This window comes from Berghia stephanieae, chromosome 2, assembly GCF_034508935.2.
Source record: "Berghia stephanieae isolate SIO BIC M18660-M18661 chromosome 2, UCSD_Bste_1.3, whole genome shotgun sequence".
Classification (NCBI taxonomy): domain Eukaryota; kingdom Metazoa; phylum Mollusca; class Gastropoda; order Nudibranchia; family Aeolidiidae; genus Berghia; species Berghia stephanieae.
Window position 1 is genome coordinate 130,110,889 of NC_088361.1, and position 20,167 is coordinate 130,131,055.

Consider the following 20,167-nt stretch of genomic DNA (forward strand, 5'->3'; position numbering starts at 1 on the left):
TCTGCATTTTTTGCCAAATTGGGACCTAAAATTTGCCCCAAAAAAAACCCCCAAAATTTGCCAAGAAATTTGCCAAAAAGATTTGCCGAGGAGAACTTAGCGTTTCAGTAAAAATTAACATGCGATACAGAAAAATATATATATAAAAGACAATTTATTACATTAAAGGAGGTTACATTTATTAATTTAGTGAAATGACTGTGAATAGCGTTGTTACAAAGATTTTAAAGGATCATTATCCATAGAGAGTAGCTTCCCTTGGTTTGGGCCCAGGCAAAGCTGCAACATTTCTCAAGTTTCGCACTTTTTTTTTTCGTAATTTTGTTTTCGCTTCTTTTTTTCCCCAAAATTTGCCACGCGATTTGCCAATTTTCCCAAAATTTGCCACGATTTGCCAATTTTGGGAAATTTGCCAAATTTGCGGATCGCCCTGATATTTGCGGCCGCAAAAAGTGCAGATGACAGATGGGAGACCAGGAACCGCACCCAGTTATTGTTATAATTCCATTCTTTCCTCGAACTAATTTCAGTCAGCCAACTTTTAAAAAACTAATTAATGAATAGGATTTTTTAAATGCCCGAGGTGATTTCAACCACTGATGATTTACTATGGCATTGACAGCTGCGTATGTATTTATCGTGTATATTTATCTGACTGCACGTGTGTATAGTATACAATATGATACACATGCACACACACACACACAGCCACTTATACACCCCATCGCCGTTTCGCATAACCGACATATTCTCCTAGCACATCACCATTTCACCATTCGTTCTATTTTCAATGCTACGCACCATGATTGGTTGAGATGTTAAATGAATGTATAACATAGCCCCCCCCCCCCCCACCCTCTCTCTCACACACACCACACACAAACACTTTGTAATATGTCATATCAATCTTTAAAAAATTATCTGCCCCAACATATCAATCAGATAAATAATTCAGTTCCTTTTTTGTTCATCTTCAAGCAGAAATTTGACTTGGGCTTTATTCTAAGGCAAGACTGGGATAACCCAGGTGTCAGTCCTGGCGCAGCGACGCAAATTGAGCTCATAAATAAATGGCTTGCTGAAGACCACATACTGCTATGGATATTGAACTAGGTATCTCTTGGACTTGGGCGGTTTCCTCTAACTTTTTTGCATGCTCCGAGGAGTTCGAGGAACCCGTGCTAGAGTGTATTTGACTTTTTCCCTCTCGGATTTACTTTGTGAAAGATTCCCATTTGTCATGCTGTTTGGTGGATGGAATGTGCTCGGTTTTGCCACTTTCCTGGCTGGGATCCTGCAGTGGATAGACGATAACGTTTGAAAAGTAAAAGCAATTATTCATCCTTTCCAATTTTATCGGTTTTCAAATAATTCGACAGACTAAATTGGAAATTATAATTCTTTCCAAACAAGAAAATCAAAGTATATTTTTTAAATTTCAAATTCATTAGATGTAAGAAATCAACACGACAACCAAAATGGAAAAAAATAATAATTTTAATAACACAATCAAGATAAAATAACATCAGATTTTAGATATTATAAAATTATCACTAAACTCACTCACTCACTCATCCCCATGACCAGCTAGCTGATCGTCAGGGGAACATGCGAGATACAGACTTCCCAACCTCACGCCATTCATCATCATAAAATTTTGTGATTTGAAATTGTCAATTTTTCTATACAAATTGAATTGAAATCAACAATACAATTCATAAAAAGATCAGTCCTGTTCAATAATAATAATACCATCTGTTTGATTACTATCTTATGAAACCATGGACACTCTCACGCTAAGTCACACTATTTCTACTTTTCTTGAATTTTTTCCTTATCTTTTGTCTTATAATAGAAGCAGGGATTAAAAATATGTCTTGTTAGGAAAGTTTCAAACTGGAGTTTAGTTTCAGTCGGCACAGACTGTTGAATAGTAGTAGTAGTAACTATCAAGTCACTGTTCTGCAACTCCTAAATGAAGAGAAAAGCTCCCTAAATATTTTAAAGGTTAATTCTCCTTCAGGAGGTTCTTTGAGATTGAAAGATGCTACTGAACCATTGGAAGTAACAAAATCGAGTGATTCCTCTTGCCAAGATAATATTATTCAGTATTTTGTTCATTTTTGTTGTTTGATTTTGATCTTGTCTCAGAGCCATTGTTTACAGGTAAGCTAAAAAACTTTTATTAGCGTGTCTTTATACTGTGCTTGAAAAGTAGTAATGGGTGTGACTTGTGACTGCTGCACAAGAATGACCCCTTCAAAGTTAACCAACAGAGGAATCACTAGCTTACATTTCTGTTCTTATCTTGGCCAAGGGGTTGTCTAACTGATAATAGGGTATGTCTTTTTACCGAAACTCACCAAAAACTCACCGAAAGACAGCAATATAGGAAAAAGATATATGTACCATTAACTTCCCAGCCAAATCTGCAAGACGTTCTTATCCTACACAGATACTATGCAAAACACACTGCTGATGAAACATATCAGAAGCGTGTGTCATGGATAGGTAAGCAGTGCTCATCCTGTGGCAATTTATGAAACGTGTTCCATGTTTATAATTTATGTGGTGGTCACTGATGATGCTAATAACATTCTCAACATAACAATTTCCATTTTGAAAAGACTGTCAGACTATTATGGGAGCTACTCGGGTGAAGAAAAGGGGAAAAAATCCCATTTTGCTTCTAAGTGATCTCCCATGTAAAGAAGACACATTTGGCTGCCTACTTTCGGTTTTACTGACTTGCATGGTTGAACCAGTTGTCTATTTACCTTGATTGACCACAAGATCGAATTTGAGTTTTAGAAAGGTGAGTTGAAACTTTAAATTAGACCTATAATTGTTTAAGACTTTACCATGGGTATTTATACATAGTTGTATAGTGTTTTTATCTGATTAGATTGGCATACTTTTTAAAAACTACTACAGTGGAACCTCCCGATAACGACATGCCACGGGACTGAGTTTTTATGTCGTTATCCGGAGGTGTCGTTATTTAGAGGTTTCCAAGATGGCAGACAAAGTGGGCGTGGTAAGGCCCGCGGGACCAGTTTTTATTAACATTGACAAAACAAAAAAAACATTGTAGTGTATTCCTCTTAGAGGGTTCTTGTGCGTGTGTCTGGATGAGTATTTTAGGTGATCTGAACTGAGTACACTGATAGTGTGCTCCTGGAATCTACATCTGTTCCCTATTTAAACCATTCCCCTTTGTCTTACCTTTTCTTATGTCATTTCAATTGTAAATCTAGAATGTTTTTACTATCCAATTTTCCTTTTTACTGGCACATAGATGTGTCACAGGCGCTGTAAAACCCTTTAAAACAAACAAAATTCCTCCTCCTCCTCCCACAAAAACACTACTACTACTACTACTACTACTACTACTACTACTACTTCTACTACTACTACTATACCACTACTACTACTACTACAACACACACACAGTATTATTATTATCATTATTATTACTACTTCTACTACTACTACTACTACTACTACTACTACCACTACTACTACTACTACTACTACTACTATACTACTACTACTACTATACTACTACTACTACTACTACTACTTCTATCACCACATAATATCACATTTTCCAAGATTTTGTGTTTACTTGCTTACACTTACATTTATACCTTGGTTTTTATTAATGCATATCAGCCAAGATTCGTCAAAAAAAAAGCTGCGTTCCCATTGGTTCAAGCAGGAATCGTTTTTATAAACTTTTGAGTACTCATACTCGGTATTTTTAGTATCAGATATCTACGAAAACTGCCGAAAATCGCCAAAATGATGTCGTTATTCGGAGGTTTTATCAAAAAGTGCGTCGTTATTTGGAGGTTATTTTTACTGATCTTAAATAGAAAAAAAATCGGGACCACGGGTCAATGTCGTTATCAGGAGGTTGTCGTTATTCGGAGGTGTCGTAATCGGGAGGTTCCACTGTACTTCCTAACCATTTTTCTACAATCAGGTGATGCAAAGTCACCCCAGTCAAGTTTGTGTCTGTTGCAAAGTCACCCCCAAGGTTGAGAATGATGTTATGGGGCGACTCTTTTCTGTTTTAGGTCATATTTACCATCTTTTTCATTTACATAACCTGATTAGAAATATTCTAAAGCAGTAGTGCATAATATCAAGGTATAAGCATGATTTATTTTATTTGTCATAGTATTTGTACTGAGTATAGACGGTGTTTTCACAAAGAGAAATGAGAATAAGTGAACAATGTTTGTAACATTTTTTATCAGGTTTTGATTTTATTATTATGATTGGACTTAGATTGTACACATATTCTGGAGATTTATTGCAAATTATCACTACCTAACAGAAAGGATCTAAATTTTAATGAGTTGTGCACTCATTTCAATGAGCATAATCATTGATATAATTCTGCAATGTTGTTTTGTTATTTTTTTGGTCAGAATGGCACGTACAGTTCGATCCAACCAATCCAGAGGAAACACTCCTAGGAGCTTCACGATAAAAACAGCCAAACCCAGATCCACATTAAATTTAAATGATTCACAACCAACATCTCCACCAAAATCACCATCCACACCTTCACCATTTACATCATCAGCAACTTTACATACACACAAGTTTCTCCACCTGCTCCATCAACAACAAATGTCAGTGTCACAGCGTCTGCAAAAAAATTAGGATTTTGCACAAAGGAAGCAAGGCCAACTTTGCAACATAATGAGACATTTACAACCACAATCGTCCATTTGGAAACATTGCAGCCTCTATTTAAAAATGTATGACGTGCTGAATGTCAGGGACATGTCACCCTCAAGCATGACAGCACAATGTCAAAAGGCCTTGTTGTCCAGCCTATGGTCATTTGCCTTGATCGTGGCACGATGCGTGGGAGCACGCTCACGTCACAGGCACCAGGGTGAATAGATCACTTGTGGCATCATCATCATTAATTAGAATTGGACATCGTCAACTATCAAAGATGTGTGAAGACATCGGGATGCCGTCACTGAATGTCAAAACGTACCATGGTATTCAGGATATCATGCATCACCGTGTCTTGAGGACGATGGAGTCAACCTGCTCTGAGGCGAGGTCCATTGTCAAGGAACTCTATGAGCCAGATGAGCATGGCATTCGTAATGTAAATGTCAGCTTTGACGGGGTCCTGGCACAGACGGGGTCACAACTCTCAGCATGGGGCAGCTGCTGTCATCTGTTCTGTGTCTGGTCTTATCCTTGACACTCATGTCATGTCCCCGTATTGTCAGGTAATTATTTGATTATTATTTTTCTGTTTTCATAGTCTATCACTATCAAGTTATTATCTCAGAATATAAATTTCAATATCATTTGGTTTGTCATACAGGTCGCTTCTTGGTACCACAAGCTGTTTCCAGATCACCGTCTTGCAAGAGGAAGCATTATATGCAAAATTGAGATGTTTCTCAAATCAGAGGGCAGAGACTTGGACCGGCCAATGAAAAAGAAAAATTCCCCAAATTGCTCTCATGTTTGGGACTGACGAGGGACATAATGCTAATGCTTGGTGAAGCTACTAATTTTATTTCTTAATTACGAATGAAGTTGTATTGTATTTTGATTGTTTTAGAAGCAAACATATGCTTCCTCATTCATTTGTTCAGAATTGGCTTATAAGATTTTGTCCCAGTTATACTGAGAGCCATTGCAGCATAGGCATCAGTTTTCTTCAAAACTCTCAAGCAGTTAAAAAGCAAAGAAAATTCTGCTGAGCTTTCTCTATATTTAAAAGAATTCATTTCTAAATTTGTTAATAATCTTTGTGATACAACCTTAACTTTAAGTACACCAACAACATGCAATTATTTGAAATAGGGTGCTAGATAAACATTGCAGCCTCTATTTAAAAATGAACGATGTGCTGAACGTCAGGGACATGTCACCCTCAAGCAGGACAGCACAATGTCAAAAGGCCTTGCTGTCCAGCCTATGGTCATTTGCCTTGATTGTGGCACGACGTTGTGGGAGCACGCTCACTTCCAGAATTGTGACGTCACAGGCACCAGGGTGAATAGATCACTTGTGGCATCATCATTAGTGATTAGAATTGGACATCGTCAACTATCAAAGATGTGTGAAGACATCGGGATGCCGTCACTGAATGTCAAAACGTACCATGGTATTCAGGATATCATGCATCACCGTGTCTTGAGGATGATGGAGTCAACCTGCTCTGAGGCGAGGTCCATTGTCAAGGAACTCTATGAGCCAGGTGAGCATGGCATTCGTAATGTAAATGTCAGCTTTGATGGGACCTGGCACAGACAGGGTCACACCTCTCAGCATGGGGCAGCTGCTGTCATCTGTTCAGTGTCTGGTCTTATCCTTGACACTCATGTCATGTCCCCGTATTGTCAGGTAATTATATGATTATTATTTTTCTGTTTTCATAGTCTATCACTATCAAATTATTATCTCAGAATATAAATTTCAATATCATTTGGCTTGTCATACAGGTCACTTCTTGGTACCACAAGCTGTTTCCAGATCACCGTCTTGCAAGAGGAAGCATTATATGCAAAATTGAGATGTTCCTCGAATCAGAGGGCAGAGACATGGACCGGCCAAAGGAAAAAGAAAAATTCCCCAAATTGCTCTCATGTTTGGGACTGACGAGGGACATAATGCTTGGTGATGCTGCTAATGTTATCTCTTAATTACGAATGAAGTTGTATTGTATTTTGATAATTTTAGAAGCAACCATATGCTTCCTCATTCATTTGTTCAGAATTGGCTTATAAGACTGTCCTGTCAGAAATTCGCAATTGCAACTTTGACGCGAATTCGCGTTTTTTGCCATTTTTGCCGCTTTTTGCAACCGTGGTGCAACTTTGATGTTTTTTTTTTTGCAACATTGGTGCAACTTTTGTGGAAAATGCACACAAAAAAAAAGGCTATTTTTCTCCAAATCTGGCAAAAATATTGTGTACCGGTGCCGGTAACTTAATCTAGCTCTTCTTTGCACTGAAATCTGAATAGACTATACGATCAGAGCTAGATCTAGAGCGCGAAAGCAAGCACTCGCCTTCAGAACACAGGTCTGCTGAGGATTTTCAATTTTTGACGAGACGAGAAAGATCTTGGAGAAAGGATTTAGATCTAGAATCTAGAATATTTTACTCTAACTCTAATGGATAAATTTATTATAAGAAGCTGCAGTCGTTCGCCGGCATCTAGATCTACCAAAATCATGGATCCTGCTACTGCTAGATCTAGATCTACTGAGGTTGATGATGGCCCATCTGCAGCCACTAGATCTATAGTTCATCTACTTCTACTGTGTCATCCAACAACATTGATGTTAAATTTGTGAACGATAGAGGAGCATGCATTGAGATAGGTCTAGCGATTGAGGATAAAGACGACATCTGTCCATTCCCTCCACCAGCGTCACCATGTGGTAGTCAATTGTGGATGGCATCACCTTTGTCAGCGAAAAGGTAGACTTACGCTAAAACTTACGGCTAGTGGGCATGCACGTCATTCGCAGTATTCTGAAACCACTCATTTTTCAGGTGAGTTATGTTAAATTTAATTAGATCTGCCTACATAGAGTTAAATTACGGCTGCATCTCATCTTATTCTTATCTAGAGTGATCTCGCAAACATTGCCAATGCTAAATTATCAGTTTTTTGCATCATTAGAAGGGACAAAACTGATTTAGCATCAGCATTGTCAGAGCTAGATCGACACTCCGCTGTAAAAATTAGTACAATTGCGGTCCCATTTGTTTACACAACGGCCAATGTGGAAGTGAAAACAAATTAGGGCCTATATCTAGATTATAATAATACCCATTTGTTTTCCGTATTTATGGCTATGATCGCCTGTAACGAGATACCGCTATAACTATAATGAATTAATAATGTCAATCCTGTCTGTGTGCGCCTCTGTATATTTATAATTTTTCCTCGTTTTACTTGGATGTTACAATTGTTAAAAGTTGAATTTAACTTTTAGTTAAATAACTTTTTATTTCAAGTTCTCATGTTCCAGGTCTGCCATGAATGTCAAAGAAATGGCTTATCCTCGATAAAGAAATTTTGAGGAATATAAAAGAACAATTAATTATATTTTTACTTTTGTTTTTCAGGTCTTGTCGTAGTTTGTAAAGATGTTCCCAGACCAGTTGCATGTTTCAACCAGACAATTTGAGTATAGAGTCGGAAGGGCCAGCTTGAAAATGACATCATCCACCTTGATGGAACAACAGCATTTCCTTTTGGAGAAGGTCAGCTTTACGTGTTTGCCTCAAGAGCTGTCGGACATTGGACATTTCATGTTATTCTCCTCCAGAGGATTTTGTGCTTAGTTTAAAGATAGCCCTTTCACTAGAAACATTTCGAATTAAGGAAGATCTTAGTGAGAATTTTATATATTCTTGGATTACAAAATTGTTATCACCACAGAAGATTAGTGTGAAGCCATGTCAGATTAAATACAAGTTATTAAAAGCAAAGAAAGATAAGAACAAATTCAAACACAAGCCTGATTTATGGCTTAAACTTATCCAGAGTCCTTTGTTTGAAAGTAAAGATTTAGGTGGTAAGGTTTTAGAACCAAAAGTTGTTAATAATACTTTTATGGAAAAAAGCATTAAATATTCTATTTTTGTATCCTATTGTGTGCATTTGATGAAGAGTGAATTTTTTCTAACATTTACTCAAGGTATGGGTTCTAGAGGGATAATGAGTTATAGGAAATGGACAGATGTTTTCAAGAGATCATTAATTGTAAAACAGCCGAGTTAGTGGAGTCTCATAGAAAAATTTTAACACTTAAAATAGATACTAAGAAGTCTAAGTCAAAGTCTTTAAATGTTCAATTACAAAAGCAAGAAAGTATTAATGATTTAAAGTCCTCGCAACTGATTGATTTTAAAAGCTCTAAAATCTATAAAAGAAATGTAAATTTGAGGAAACATATAAAAAAAACCAAAAAGAGAAAAACGAAAAATAAATCAAGAACTTAAAGACATTTTGAGAAAACTGTGCGAAGTCTGGAGCTAAAAATGACCAGTTTAAAAAAACAGCTAACATCTGAGCAAACAATGAAAGCTAGACTGAGAAAGAAAATTTAGAAAATACAAATATAATTTTGGACTTATTGGAAGATAATGCAGATCAAGATGGAGTAGATTCAGGCCAAACCGGCTGCTACCAGACTCGATGTTCTACTTTCCTTTCATTTTGTTTCCCGGTGCATATTTCTACTAACCAAGCAGACGTCTTGTGGGACGTTTTTCATGCCATTTTAGTGTGTGCAATCCAGGAGAAGGCAAAGAAACTTGTTTATATCAAGATATTTCTCACGAAACGTAAGTATCCCATTCTTTGTTATGGGGTTGCAAGGTGCTATTTATACATCTTTATTAAGTAAGGAGTTCCGGGTCAACCACTGCACTGCAAGCTATTTTTAGATCGTTTGAGTGTGGTTGGATAATCTGGATAATTAATGCTGAAGGCAGAGAGACCCCCTTCACCGACAACAAGCCAGGATACTACTGGTATAAGGCCTTTATGGAGTGACACAAGGGGGAGGTGCAGGAGAGGAAAGCCATGTCCCTTGGCGAACAACGCGCTCAGGTTTCAGAGGGAAAGATACGTGGCTGGTTCCACACCATGCAGAAATCGCTAATGTCAAATGGCATTGACATAACCAAGGTCCCCCCAACAACGTCTTCAATTGCGACGAGACTGGCTTCCCTTTCTGGGAGGTTGTCATCATTGCCAACATATCATCCAAGCACCCCTGTCAAGCCAGCTCCGATACCAAAACACAAGTGACAGTGCTCGGCTGTTCCTCTGCCAACAGAAGGGGGGCATTGTCTTTTTGACTGAGAAAACAAAAATACTTCTGTACTCTATGTGCAATTTTACAATTGAGGGACTGCTGAACAAATTGATCATTTATTGTGAAAGATGGTAGCTGTTTCAAGCCCAATTTTGTCAGTATCTAGACATAGAGTTGGCTTTGAAATTTAACTTTCATTATGATATTATATTCTAATTCTAGCTTGATTTATTTTATGGAACTGAATTTTAAGGAAATCTGTCATGTAACATCAAATTTTTAAAAATGCTTGCAGCTACCTTTTCTTCTCCATAAGTATGATACAGTCATACAGTAAGTAGGCTTATAAGCCCCATTCTCCATAGAGTCATTGGAATATGACTAAGTAAGTAAATTACTATCCCTAAGTATTTTTCTTCACTTTCTATTTCAACTGGATTTAGCAATTTTTGCTCAAAGATATAGAGCTATTTGAACACTAGTGTCTGTAGAACCTTTTTATGAATCTTACAAAGATTATCACATTTTTTCCTTCGCAGTAGTGATGATGATCAAGATCTTGAGGAAGTGAGTGAAGCACCTCTAACTTCTGTTACTGATGCTGACATTGCTTCTTTACCGCTCGTGACTGAGACCCCCATGTGAGTAAGAATTTTCTTTTTTTTTTTAAATTTTGGTGTGGGTGCGTTTTCTAGTGAATGTATTTTGTGGCCCAGTATCAAGTTTTGTATCTTAGTGAATGTTAGCACTAAATGTTTGAAAAAGTGTCGTATGCATCTATGAAATTTTGTATTTATCCATATGTAATTTCATTTTACTTTGTGAAGCAATTTGAGCCAATACAAATGCCGTAAAGCGTTATGAAATGCACTTATTAGTATTTCTATATTTTTAATTTATTGATTCTGGAATGGCCTCAACACGACAGTGATAGTTTAGGTTCTGATTACAGCTTTGCTCTGCGCTGTATCAATGGTAAATTGCTAGATGTGTGTTGTCATAGTGCATGCCTATGGACTATGATTATTCATTGCAATTAGAATGTAAAATAATTTTATGTACAAGCGCCTAGGTAGCATATCTTGTCCTGTGTGTTTGAGTGTTGCTGTTGACCAGGGACCCCTTGTAATGCACTTCGATCACGTTAAGTGGATATTGCGCTGTATAAAAGCTGGTGTGTTTTTTTTTGTATTGTATAAATTTTCCTAATTTTTTTTCCAGGCTCAAGACTGGTGGTGTGAAAGCCTAGTTTTAGTTTTGAAACGAGAAGCCAATTGTTTTTATTATTGGTTTCTAAAATCTTCATAAGAGCCTTTTCTATCAAATTTATCTCTCAACGTTATGTTGTATATTGTTTGCACTCACAAGCTAACTAAATACTTTTGTCATTTTTTTCCTTCCGCAGAGATCATCCAGAGCCTTGTGGGTTGAATTCTTCGCGGTTCGAGGAAAAGTTAGCCGCAATGGACAGTCATGACAAATCATGTGAGCTCAGTGATGACAGAAATTTCTTCATCCACTCAACGTTCTTCTCGTCTCTGCTTGATATTGTCGTCTGCCCAATGTGCATTGGTTCTGATGTCACTTTTCAATATTCTCATTCTGTTGGATTGGCATGCAGATTTACTCTTCTTTGCAATACATGCAATGCTACAGTGTGGTCATCGTACTCATCACCAAAATGTAAAGACCGCTATGACATCAATGTTCGTGCTGTTCTGGCTTCGAAAGAATGTGGGGTCTGTCTTAGTACCATGAAAGACCTATTCAGCATTATGAATATCCCCAACGTAATGCACCATAAAACATATCGCGATATAAGTGATATTGTCAAGGTAGCTGCTAAGGATGCTGCAGATGAAGTCATGCGCACATCTGCAGATGTCATCAGGGAGCGTCACAAAGCAAATGTTTATGCTACTGAGCAGATTAGTGATTCCGGAATTCAGGTGGTTGGAGTGTCCTACGATGGCACCTGGCACAAAAGGGGACACTCATCTCATTACGGTGTTGGTGTTGCTATAGACATTGATAGCGGACTAGTTTTAGATACCCATTCGGTATCTAATTATTGTGTTGGTTGTTTGCGTGCCCCATCTCAGGATTCAGCAGACTTTACTCAGTGGCAAACAAACCACAAGCCCTTGTGTAATAAGAATTTTGGGGGTTCTTCAAATGCTATGGAGGCGGAGGCGGCCCGTGTGATATTTTCTAGATCTGTGAAGGATCGTGGACTGATTTATGGGACAATGTTGTGTGATGGTGATAGTAAGGCCCTAAATAAAGTGAATGATTTAGAAATCTATGATATCACTGTGAGGAAGGAAGACTGTGTTAACCACATTGCAAAAATAATTTTTAATCAATCGGAACAATTAAAGAAGGACAATAAGAAAAAACTGAATAGAAAATTGACTGCTAGCAAAATAAAAAAAATTACAAACACTTACGCCACAAATCTCAGAAAGAATGCGCCGGATGTGGAGAAAATGAAGCTCAGTGTTATTGGTGGATTTCTCCACATGATGAGCACAGACCGGGCACCAAACCATTGTCTTTGTCCGGATGGGGAGAATTCATGGTGCAAGTACAAAAATGCCCTCGCGAGAGGAAGAGCTCCACCTCCACATCAACCACCGTTGACTACTGAGGTTGGAACGTTGGTTTACCCTATCATCCGCAGATTGACGGATCCAGATTTGTTGAAACGGTGTGCGAAGATGACTACGCAAAACCCGAATGAAAGTTTTAATTCAACAATCTGGAAGCGCTGTCCAAAGACTAACTTTGCTCACCTCCTCCCAAACATTGAGACTGCAGTTGCCCTGAGTCAATGTGGGACCTTGTGGACTTTTGAAAGGGTTTGAACGCCTCGGTTTGACACGGGGAGTTGTGAACAATGTGCATGCTCTCAAAGTGGAGAAGACGCGTTTACGACATTCAAAACGCAAAGGGAAGAGTGTGTCCAGATGGAAGAGGAAGCACTTGAGGGAGCGGCATCTCGAAGAGACTGACAAAATTGTGGAGGAGGAAGGTGTTACCTACTCCTCTAGTGCTTTGAATAGTTAACTTTCTCCTATGATTTTTTTTTCTTGATGTATCCTTATTTATATCTAAGCTGTTATTATTGATATAGTCTTTATGGTCATATTTCTCAAAACGTACTTTTTTTTTCTTGTTCTGATTATATGCTTTCAGTCTCCACCGTTTAAAAATTATGAACACATGACTTTGAAATTTGAGACATCAACACTGTCTATCTATTGTTACAAGTAACTGCTTTTTTTTTTTTTACCGTTGACTTTTTCAAAATGACAGATTTTCGCAGAATTTTTCAGGCGTATTTTAAAAGATTGAATAACTACACTAAATTTTTTTATTTTATTGTATGAATAGATCGATAACTGTGCTACAAAATAACTTTCTATATTTTTATTTTACTTAATTGAAAGAGTTTTCGAAAAAGTTATTTCACTCAATATTGGTGCGATTATTTTTTTTTAACAATCGATTTTCAGGAGCGTTGTCCGTTGTCATAAAGCATGACAACTGCACAGTAATGTATGTAACTAGTTAGATTATGGCATGTCAGCTGTGTATGTTTATAATCATTTCTAGTCAGTTTTTTTTGGTTTCGACATACCTTTCTAAACTTGTTTTCTTGTTCCATCTTTAGGGTCATTTTTCACGCGATTACGATTATTTGCGGATAAATCTAGATTTTGGTTCTTCACCATTTTATTTATTTGAAAGTTAAAGCCTTCAAATGTGCCATTTAAATACTCTATTTGTTGCTACAGCTCATTGGCTATTTATTTTAGGGTTGGAGTGCTCTGTTATTGAAAAAAAAAATTTTGTCCATTGAATTGCATATTTTCCATTTTCATTATTCCATTTTAGGAGCTCGCTTTTTGTAATCCTTCTGAAAATATTAAATTGGATTGCAATATACTATCTAAGTATTTTCTTTTTTGTACCAATGTCTACCAGGTATGTTTTCATCAATATGAACTCAGTTTGTTGGTATAAACGTTTATTTCTCATACGGCCTTGTTGTTCAATCTTTAGACTCGATTTTCTCGAAACTTCAATTTTTCGAATGAATATAGATTTTGGTTCTCCACCATTTTTTAAATTGAGAAGCTAGAGCTTTGAAATTTCGCATATATGTACTCTTACTACTGTTACAAATAGCTGGCTATTTAGTTTGGTGATTGTTGGCTTATTTGTTTTTGTATAATTGGATATGTTGAGTAAATTGTCCCGTTTTTGCATCTTTTCGAAGCAAATTTTTTGAAATTCTTATAAAGTAAAACATCAGCAAACTATATACTATATAACAAGCCAGCTATTTGTGACATAGTCTATCAAGTATTTTCCAAGTTAAATGGCTGAAATCGGACATGAATTGTTGAAATGGTCGAGTTCCAAAATTTGTGTTTATTTTTCAAGATGGCCGCCGCTGCCATGGTTACGCATGCTTTTTAAAAATCAAATCTCAATATTTATACCTATGCTACCTTATGATCATATTGGTTTCTTGAGTTTGTCAGTTTTTTTAAAAAGTTGTCTCTCAGTGTCGAGCCCCCTTAAAGAGTTCTGGGTCAACCACTGCACTGCAAGCTATTTTTAGATCGTTTGATTTTGGTTGGATCATCTGGATAATTAATGCTGAAGGCAGAGAGACCCCCTTCACCGACTACAAGCCAGGATACTACTGGTATAAGGCCTTTATGGAGCGACACAAGGGGGAGATGCAGGAGAGGAAAGCCATGTCCCTTGGCGAACAACGCGCTCATGTGTAAGAGGGAAAGATACGTGGCTGGTTCCACACCATGCACAAATCGCTAATGTCAAATGGCATTGACAATAACCAAGGTCCCCCCAACAACGTCTTCAATTGCGACGAGACTGGCTTCCCTTTCTACTTGGGAGGTTGTCATCATTGCCAACATATCATCCAAGCACCCCTGTCAAGCCAGCTCCGATACCAAAACACAAGTGACAGTGCTCGGTTGTTCCTCTGCCAACGGAAAAGTGTTGAAGCCCACCATCATCTTCCTGGGAGTAAGGTAAGCAAAATCTATCACTTAAAATAATCCGATTATTTCACCAGATGATGATACTGATAATTCTCGTGACGTGTTTTTTCTTGTTTTGCTTATTTTCTGGAAAGGTGGAGGACTTCAAGGCCAGGATGAACAGTGGGAGGGGGTGCATTGTCTTTTTGACTGAGAAAACAAAAATACTTCTGTACTCTATGTGCATTTTTACAATAGACTGTCCTTCCTTCGCAGATGGACCTGGAAACCCTGGGAGGACTTCGATGCTGATTACGCCTTCACCCCAAACATGGATCAACAATGCGACTTTCATGGAATGGCTGAAATACACACTGAAAATGTCCAATAAACTTTGAAAGTCTATAACTATTTTGTTTGACTAGATACTTTGACCTGTTCTTTGTATTGTTGTTTAATTTCTGAGCTCTTAACAAATCTTTTTATATCTAAGTTTTTAAAACCTAAGCTCTATCTTACACTTTAACTTAAAGTTTTGGAATTTTAGTACTATGATCAGGAGCTGATGCTGGTGACGGAATCATGAGGTTTGACATATTTACACTGAATCCAGACTCTGTACATCTTCAACTGGCGGCCTCTATTGACTTGAAGACGTCTATCAATCATATTTTCTTTCTCTTCCAGACCAGCTTTTTCAAATAAAGACTTTAATTCACCTGGACAGAAATGGTAATAAATGTTTTTCATAAAATGAATGCAGTAATCAATAGAATTTTTATTTTTAAGTTGAGAGCAAAACAATGCTTTATCTAAATACAGCTCCAAACTTAATGTCTACTATCTATCTCTCTTAGGACGTGTTTAATACCCTAAATCATCTAATAAAACACTGTATAAAAGGCCAGTTAAAATAATTATCAGCAAAATAATACGCAAAGGTGTATGAAAATCACGTTTTTCAGATTCTTCATAAATGACACCACCACATTTTGGAAAAAAAAAAAAAAAAGAAAAAAAGAATATTAATAAATAAATCAAATTAAAAGCTGACTCAGCAAAAAACAAACAAACCGTATTTCCATACTCGAGTTTTAAATAAGTACTAAAGAAAAATATCATACCAAACGATTGGAAGAAATGCATTTGTCATTACATTTTTCAATTTAAAAAAAAATTGTGTCAAACTTACTTTGAGTAAAGAAATAGACTCTAGTTCCATCGCCTCTTACATAAAAATTTTCTGACAAACATCGTCCTGTAAAACAAAAATGCAGCAGAGTTATGTAAGAGTCTACAGATTATTTATTGATTTATCAATAAATAGCCAAGATAAAATGCTGCCCTACAACATTGCCTCCCTTACATTTACATCAGTAAATAGCAAAGGAGCTTGTGCAGCCTAATCTGTGTTAGTTATAGTAAACATTAAAAACAAGATAACAATAATCAGGAAATAAAAACCAAAAGAAAGAGAAAAAAAAAAAAAAGAAAAAAAAAATATGCATAAGGATCACCAAAACAAGAAAAGGATAATTGTTCAGGTCATGAAACCAACCGTTAAGTAATGGTAGTAAAGATTTGAATAAAAAAAACATGAAATGGAGGAATGGAATGCAATGTATGAAAGACTAGAATCCTAGAAAAATGATTTGGAAACCTTTATTATTGTAATAATGATAACAAATGAAAATGAAAATAATACCAATGAACTGAATCAAGCTTATAAGAGGACTGAAGCTTTAAATAAAGTAGATGGCACACCAGAGAACTCAACTGACAATCGCAAGTTGGAGACAAAATATTCTCTAAAAATTTAATTTAATTTGTTAAGCAGCTTGTGAAGGTGAAATGGGTGTCCTGAAATACTAGTATACCTACCAAAATTGAAAAAAAAAAAGAAATCGAAAGAAAGAAAGAAAGAAAGAAAGAAGCAGATAGACAATTTAACATATTTCTCAAATACACAGTAAAACCTAAAACAGTCTCAAGAAATGGCATAGAGCAGAGTTGCCAATTCCTGACATTTTTGAAAATAAATTCTTGCAGTTGTACACAGGCAGCCTTTTTAAAACAAACACTAATCTCTCACATAACATGAAAATAATTAAATGGACAGTATATGAAATCAGCTCAAATCTGTTTCACAACACTGGTATGAAGGGTCATGAAACATTCTGAAATGATAGAGCATTCCATAAATTATCTGCTTATTCTAAGGAGCTTCAAAAATTTACAGGACGCCAAGAATTTACCAAATTTGACATGCCTAATTTTTCAGAAAACTGGCAACCCTGATAAAAGCAAAATAATACCATTAAAAAACAAAATAAAAAAAAGTTGAGTATTTATATAGCACAACATCCACTACACATGCCCAAAGCGATTTTACAAAGGGTCACAAGCCAACAGCAATAAGTTAGGCGATGTTATCATTTTTTTCCCACAGAGAGAGAATGTGAGTAAGGAGCCGTTTCCGCGGACTTAACAATTAACTATGTGCCGCTCAGACAGGACTTAAACCCCTAAACAAGATAGAATGCTGTCAATGAAATCTAATGTTATTAGTCCCAGTAGACAATGGAATGAATGAAATTGATGTCAATAAGCTTTTGGAATGATTAGTTTTCACTAACATACCTCTAACTCACAGTTTAGTGTGTTGGGCCAATTAATCTGGAAAGCAAAACTGGCTAATGTTTTACATAATATCAATAGGTATGAATTCACGTTACCTGCTTTAAACCTGAGTTGAGCCATGTCATATCGGCCGTAATCTCTGAATAACATTACACCTCCTGGTTTCAAATAAGTTGCCAGTCTATTCACAGCAGATTGCATTCTGAAATTGTTAATTTTCATAAAATAATAATAATCATTTTATTTTTCATATGGTCATTTCCCTTAGTTTACATTTTGCACTATCTATAATACTAATTACTAAGTACTGTTACTACTCCAAAGGTTGGAGTAATGGCATACTGTGGACCAAATGGACACGGATGCTCTGGATTTTGCAGATGATCTGGCTCTTCTGTCTCACACCCAGTACCAGATGCAAGCAAAAACCACAATTATAAACAGCCTCTCTGAATCCATTGGTTTGAGAATTCACCCTGCCAAGTTAAAGGTCTAATGGATAAGTATGCATCAAAGAAAACAGATCAAAGTAAAAGATCAGGAACTTTCTGCTATCTCGGGAGTATAATTAACAAGGATGGAGGCATGGAAGCAAAGGTGAAAGCACAATAGGAATGGCACAGGCTGTATTCATATCTTTGAGCAGAGTTTGGAGAACTAAAGATATCTTCCTTTGACTAAAGCTAAGGCTTTTCAACTCAAACGTGGAGTCAGTCCTATTGTATGGATGTGAAACTTGGAACACAACGTAGGCACGTATAAGGAGCATACAGATTTTCATAAACAAGTGCACATGTAAGCTACTCAGAATAAAATGGATGGATAAAATTAAGAACAATGTCTGCTTTCTTCCACGACACAGCCAAAAATCATCATCATCATCTATTGCCAGTGTCAACAATTCTACTGGCTCCATGCCGGTGATGACAGGGGCTGGTGCAAGTTATGGGGCAGGGGGAGGAGCCAGTGATAGTTACACAAGTAGCAAATCCTCCTTGCCCTATTCTTCAGGTTATGGAACTATAACTTCCACACCTGCTGGTTCTGAGGACACCATCGCATCCGGAGGGCCTCAGCCTTGTGTGGTGGCTGGTTCAAAATCAGAGGAATGTAATTTATCCAAGTTACTTATAATATGTCTGAGACAATTGTGTTATTAGACAGTTGTAACCTCTCTCTGATGAAGAGTTCAAAAGGGGCTTTTGGTCGGTTATTACAATAGCAATTGCTTGCTTTCCTTAGGATAGGACGCTGGTCTATTGCAAAGTACTTGCCACCAGATCTCACAGACACAGCTACTAAATCACTGCTGGGTGGACAGTAGGCTCAGAAAAAATCTGGACTGCACCCGGATCCATCACGATCCCTTTGTGTGTGAAGTGAGTGCTCTACTAGCTGAGTTATCGGGACCCACAATAATAATAATAATAATAATAATAATAATAATGATAATGATAATAATAATAATAATAATAATAATAATAATAATAATAATAATAATAATAATAATAATAATAATAATAATAATAATAATATCAATAAAATAATTATAATCTAAATTTTTTTTAAGAGGTAAGAAACAAAAAAAAGGTGACTTACTTGTCTGGATTGACAGCAGACAAAACAAATATCATGATTATGACATCAAGACTATTAGGTGGGAATGGAACGGATGCTGAACTGTCGGTGATATCATGAACAAATGCACAGCAGCGGTTTCCATCATAGTCGGGATGTTCCTAAGAAAAAAAGAAAAAAACGAAGAAAAAAATGAAGATGGTAATCAAAATAATTTTCTGTGATTTTTAATGATTTTGCTTTTTATTAAGTATATGGATATATTTTCTCAAATCAGATTTGTTCCTTTATAACGGACAAGCAAAATTATCTTGCTGTGTAATCCAAAATAAAAGGGGAAAAAAAATAAAGTGATCAAAATATAAATGCCAAAACTTAATTTTCTCTCTATTTACAATAAAAAAGATAGCTGGTTATTTATGCTTAATGTTCAAATACTTATACCACTTAAATCAAGGGATTCTGATTAACGGTATTTGTTATTACTTTCCAATGCATTTTACTAAATCTTTGTTTCTACAATCCAGTGTTAATGCAGCTAATAAATAAGACTCATGAATCTTTAATAACATGGTGTATCAAACAAAGGTAACAATAAAGAGTAAATTTAGTTGAACATTTTTGGTCAGTTATAATACATTAACATTATCTCTCTATAGATAGAATGCGCTTGGCCAAGGAGTTCACAACATTGCCATCCGGAAGTATAACGGACCAACACACAAACTCTGTGTAACCATGAACTTTTATAGTCTGGTTAATACAGTTTAGTGAGAACAGCTCACAAACGCGGATGGCAAAAACAATAACAAAGGCCTGAGTGACGTCATCTTCGAACTATCTATAACCATATGACTTCCAGAAACATTATATAAATATAAAAATGAAAGGGTGTTTGAGAGAGAAATATGGATAAAGAGGAAAAAAAAAAAAGAGAGAGAGAGAGAGAGAGGAGAGATAGAGAGGGAGAGGGGGGGGGAGAGAGAGAGAGAGTGAGAGAGAGAGAGAGAGAGAGAGAGAGAGAGAGAGAGAGAGAGAGGGAGAGAGAGAGAGAGGGAGAGAGAGAGAGAGAGAGAGAGAGAGAGAGAGAGAGAGA

The 20,167-nt window shown here is 36.6% G+C and overlaps 1 protein-coding gene and 1 pseudogene across 4 annotated transcripts in view; one reads left to right on the forward strand and one right to left on the reverse strand.

Annotated features, from left to right (window-relative positions):
• Positions 1-1,196: 1,196 nt before the first annotated feature.
• Positions 1,197-20,167, reverse strand: part of LOC144966632 (tRNA N(3)-cytidine methyltransferase METTL2-like) — a 36,096-nt gene continuing 17,125 nt past the window's right edge. For 3 of the 4 annotated variants that reach the window (XM_078903389.1, XM_078903391.1, XM_078903388.1), the window contains exons 7-10: positions 19,093-19,232; positions 17,589-17,695; positions 16,046-16,111; positions 12,983-15,572 (exon numbers count right to left, since the gene is read on the reverse strand). In XM_078903389.1, the coding sequence (XP_078759515.1) occupies positions 15,409-15,572; positions 16,046-16,111; positions 17,589-17,695; positions 19,093-19,232 (477 nt within the window). In that variant the 3' untranslated portion in view covers positions 12,983-15,408. Of the gene's footprint in view, positions 1,295-12,982; positions 15,573-16,045; positions 16,112-17,588; positions 17,696-19,092; positions 19,233-20,167 lie in introns of those variants that run through there. The other variant, XM_078903390.1, reaches the window with a different exon arrangement.
• On the forward strand, positions 11,338-12,956 carry LOC144966631 (uncharacterized; annotated as a pseudogene).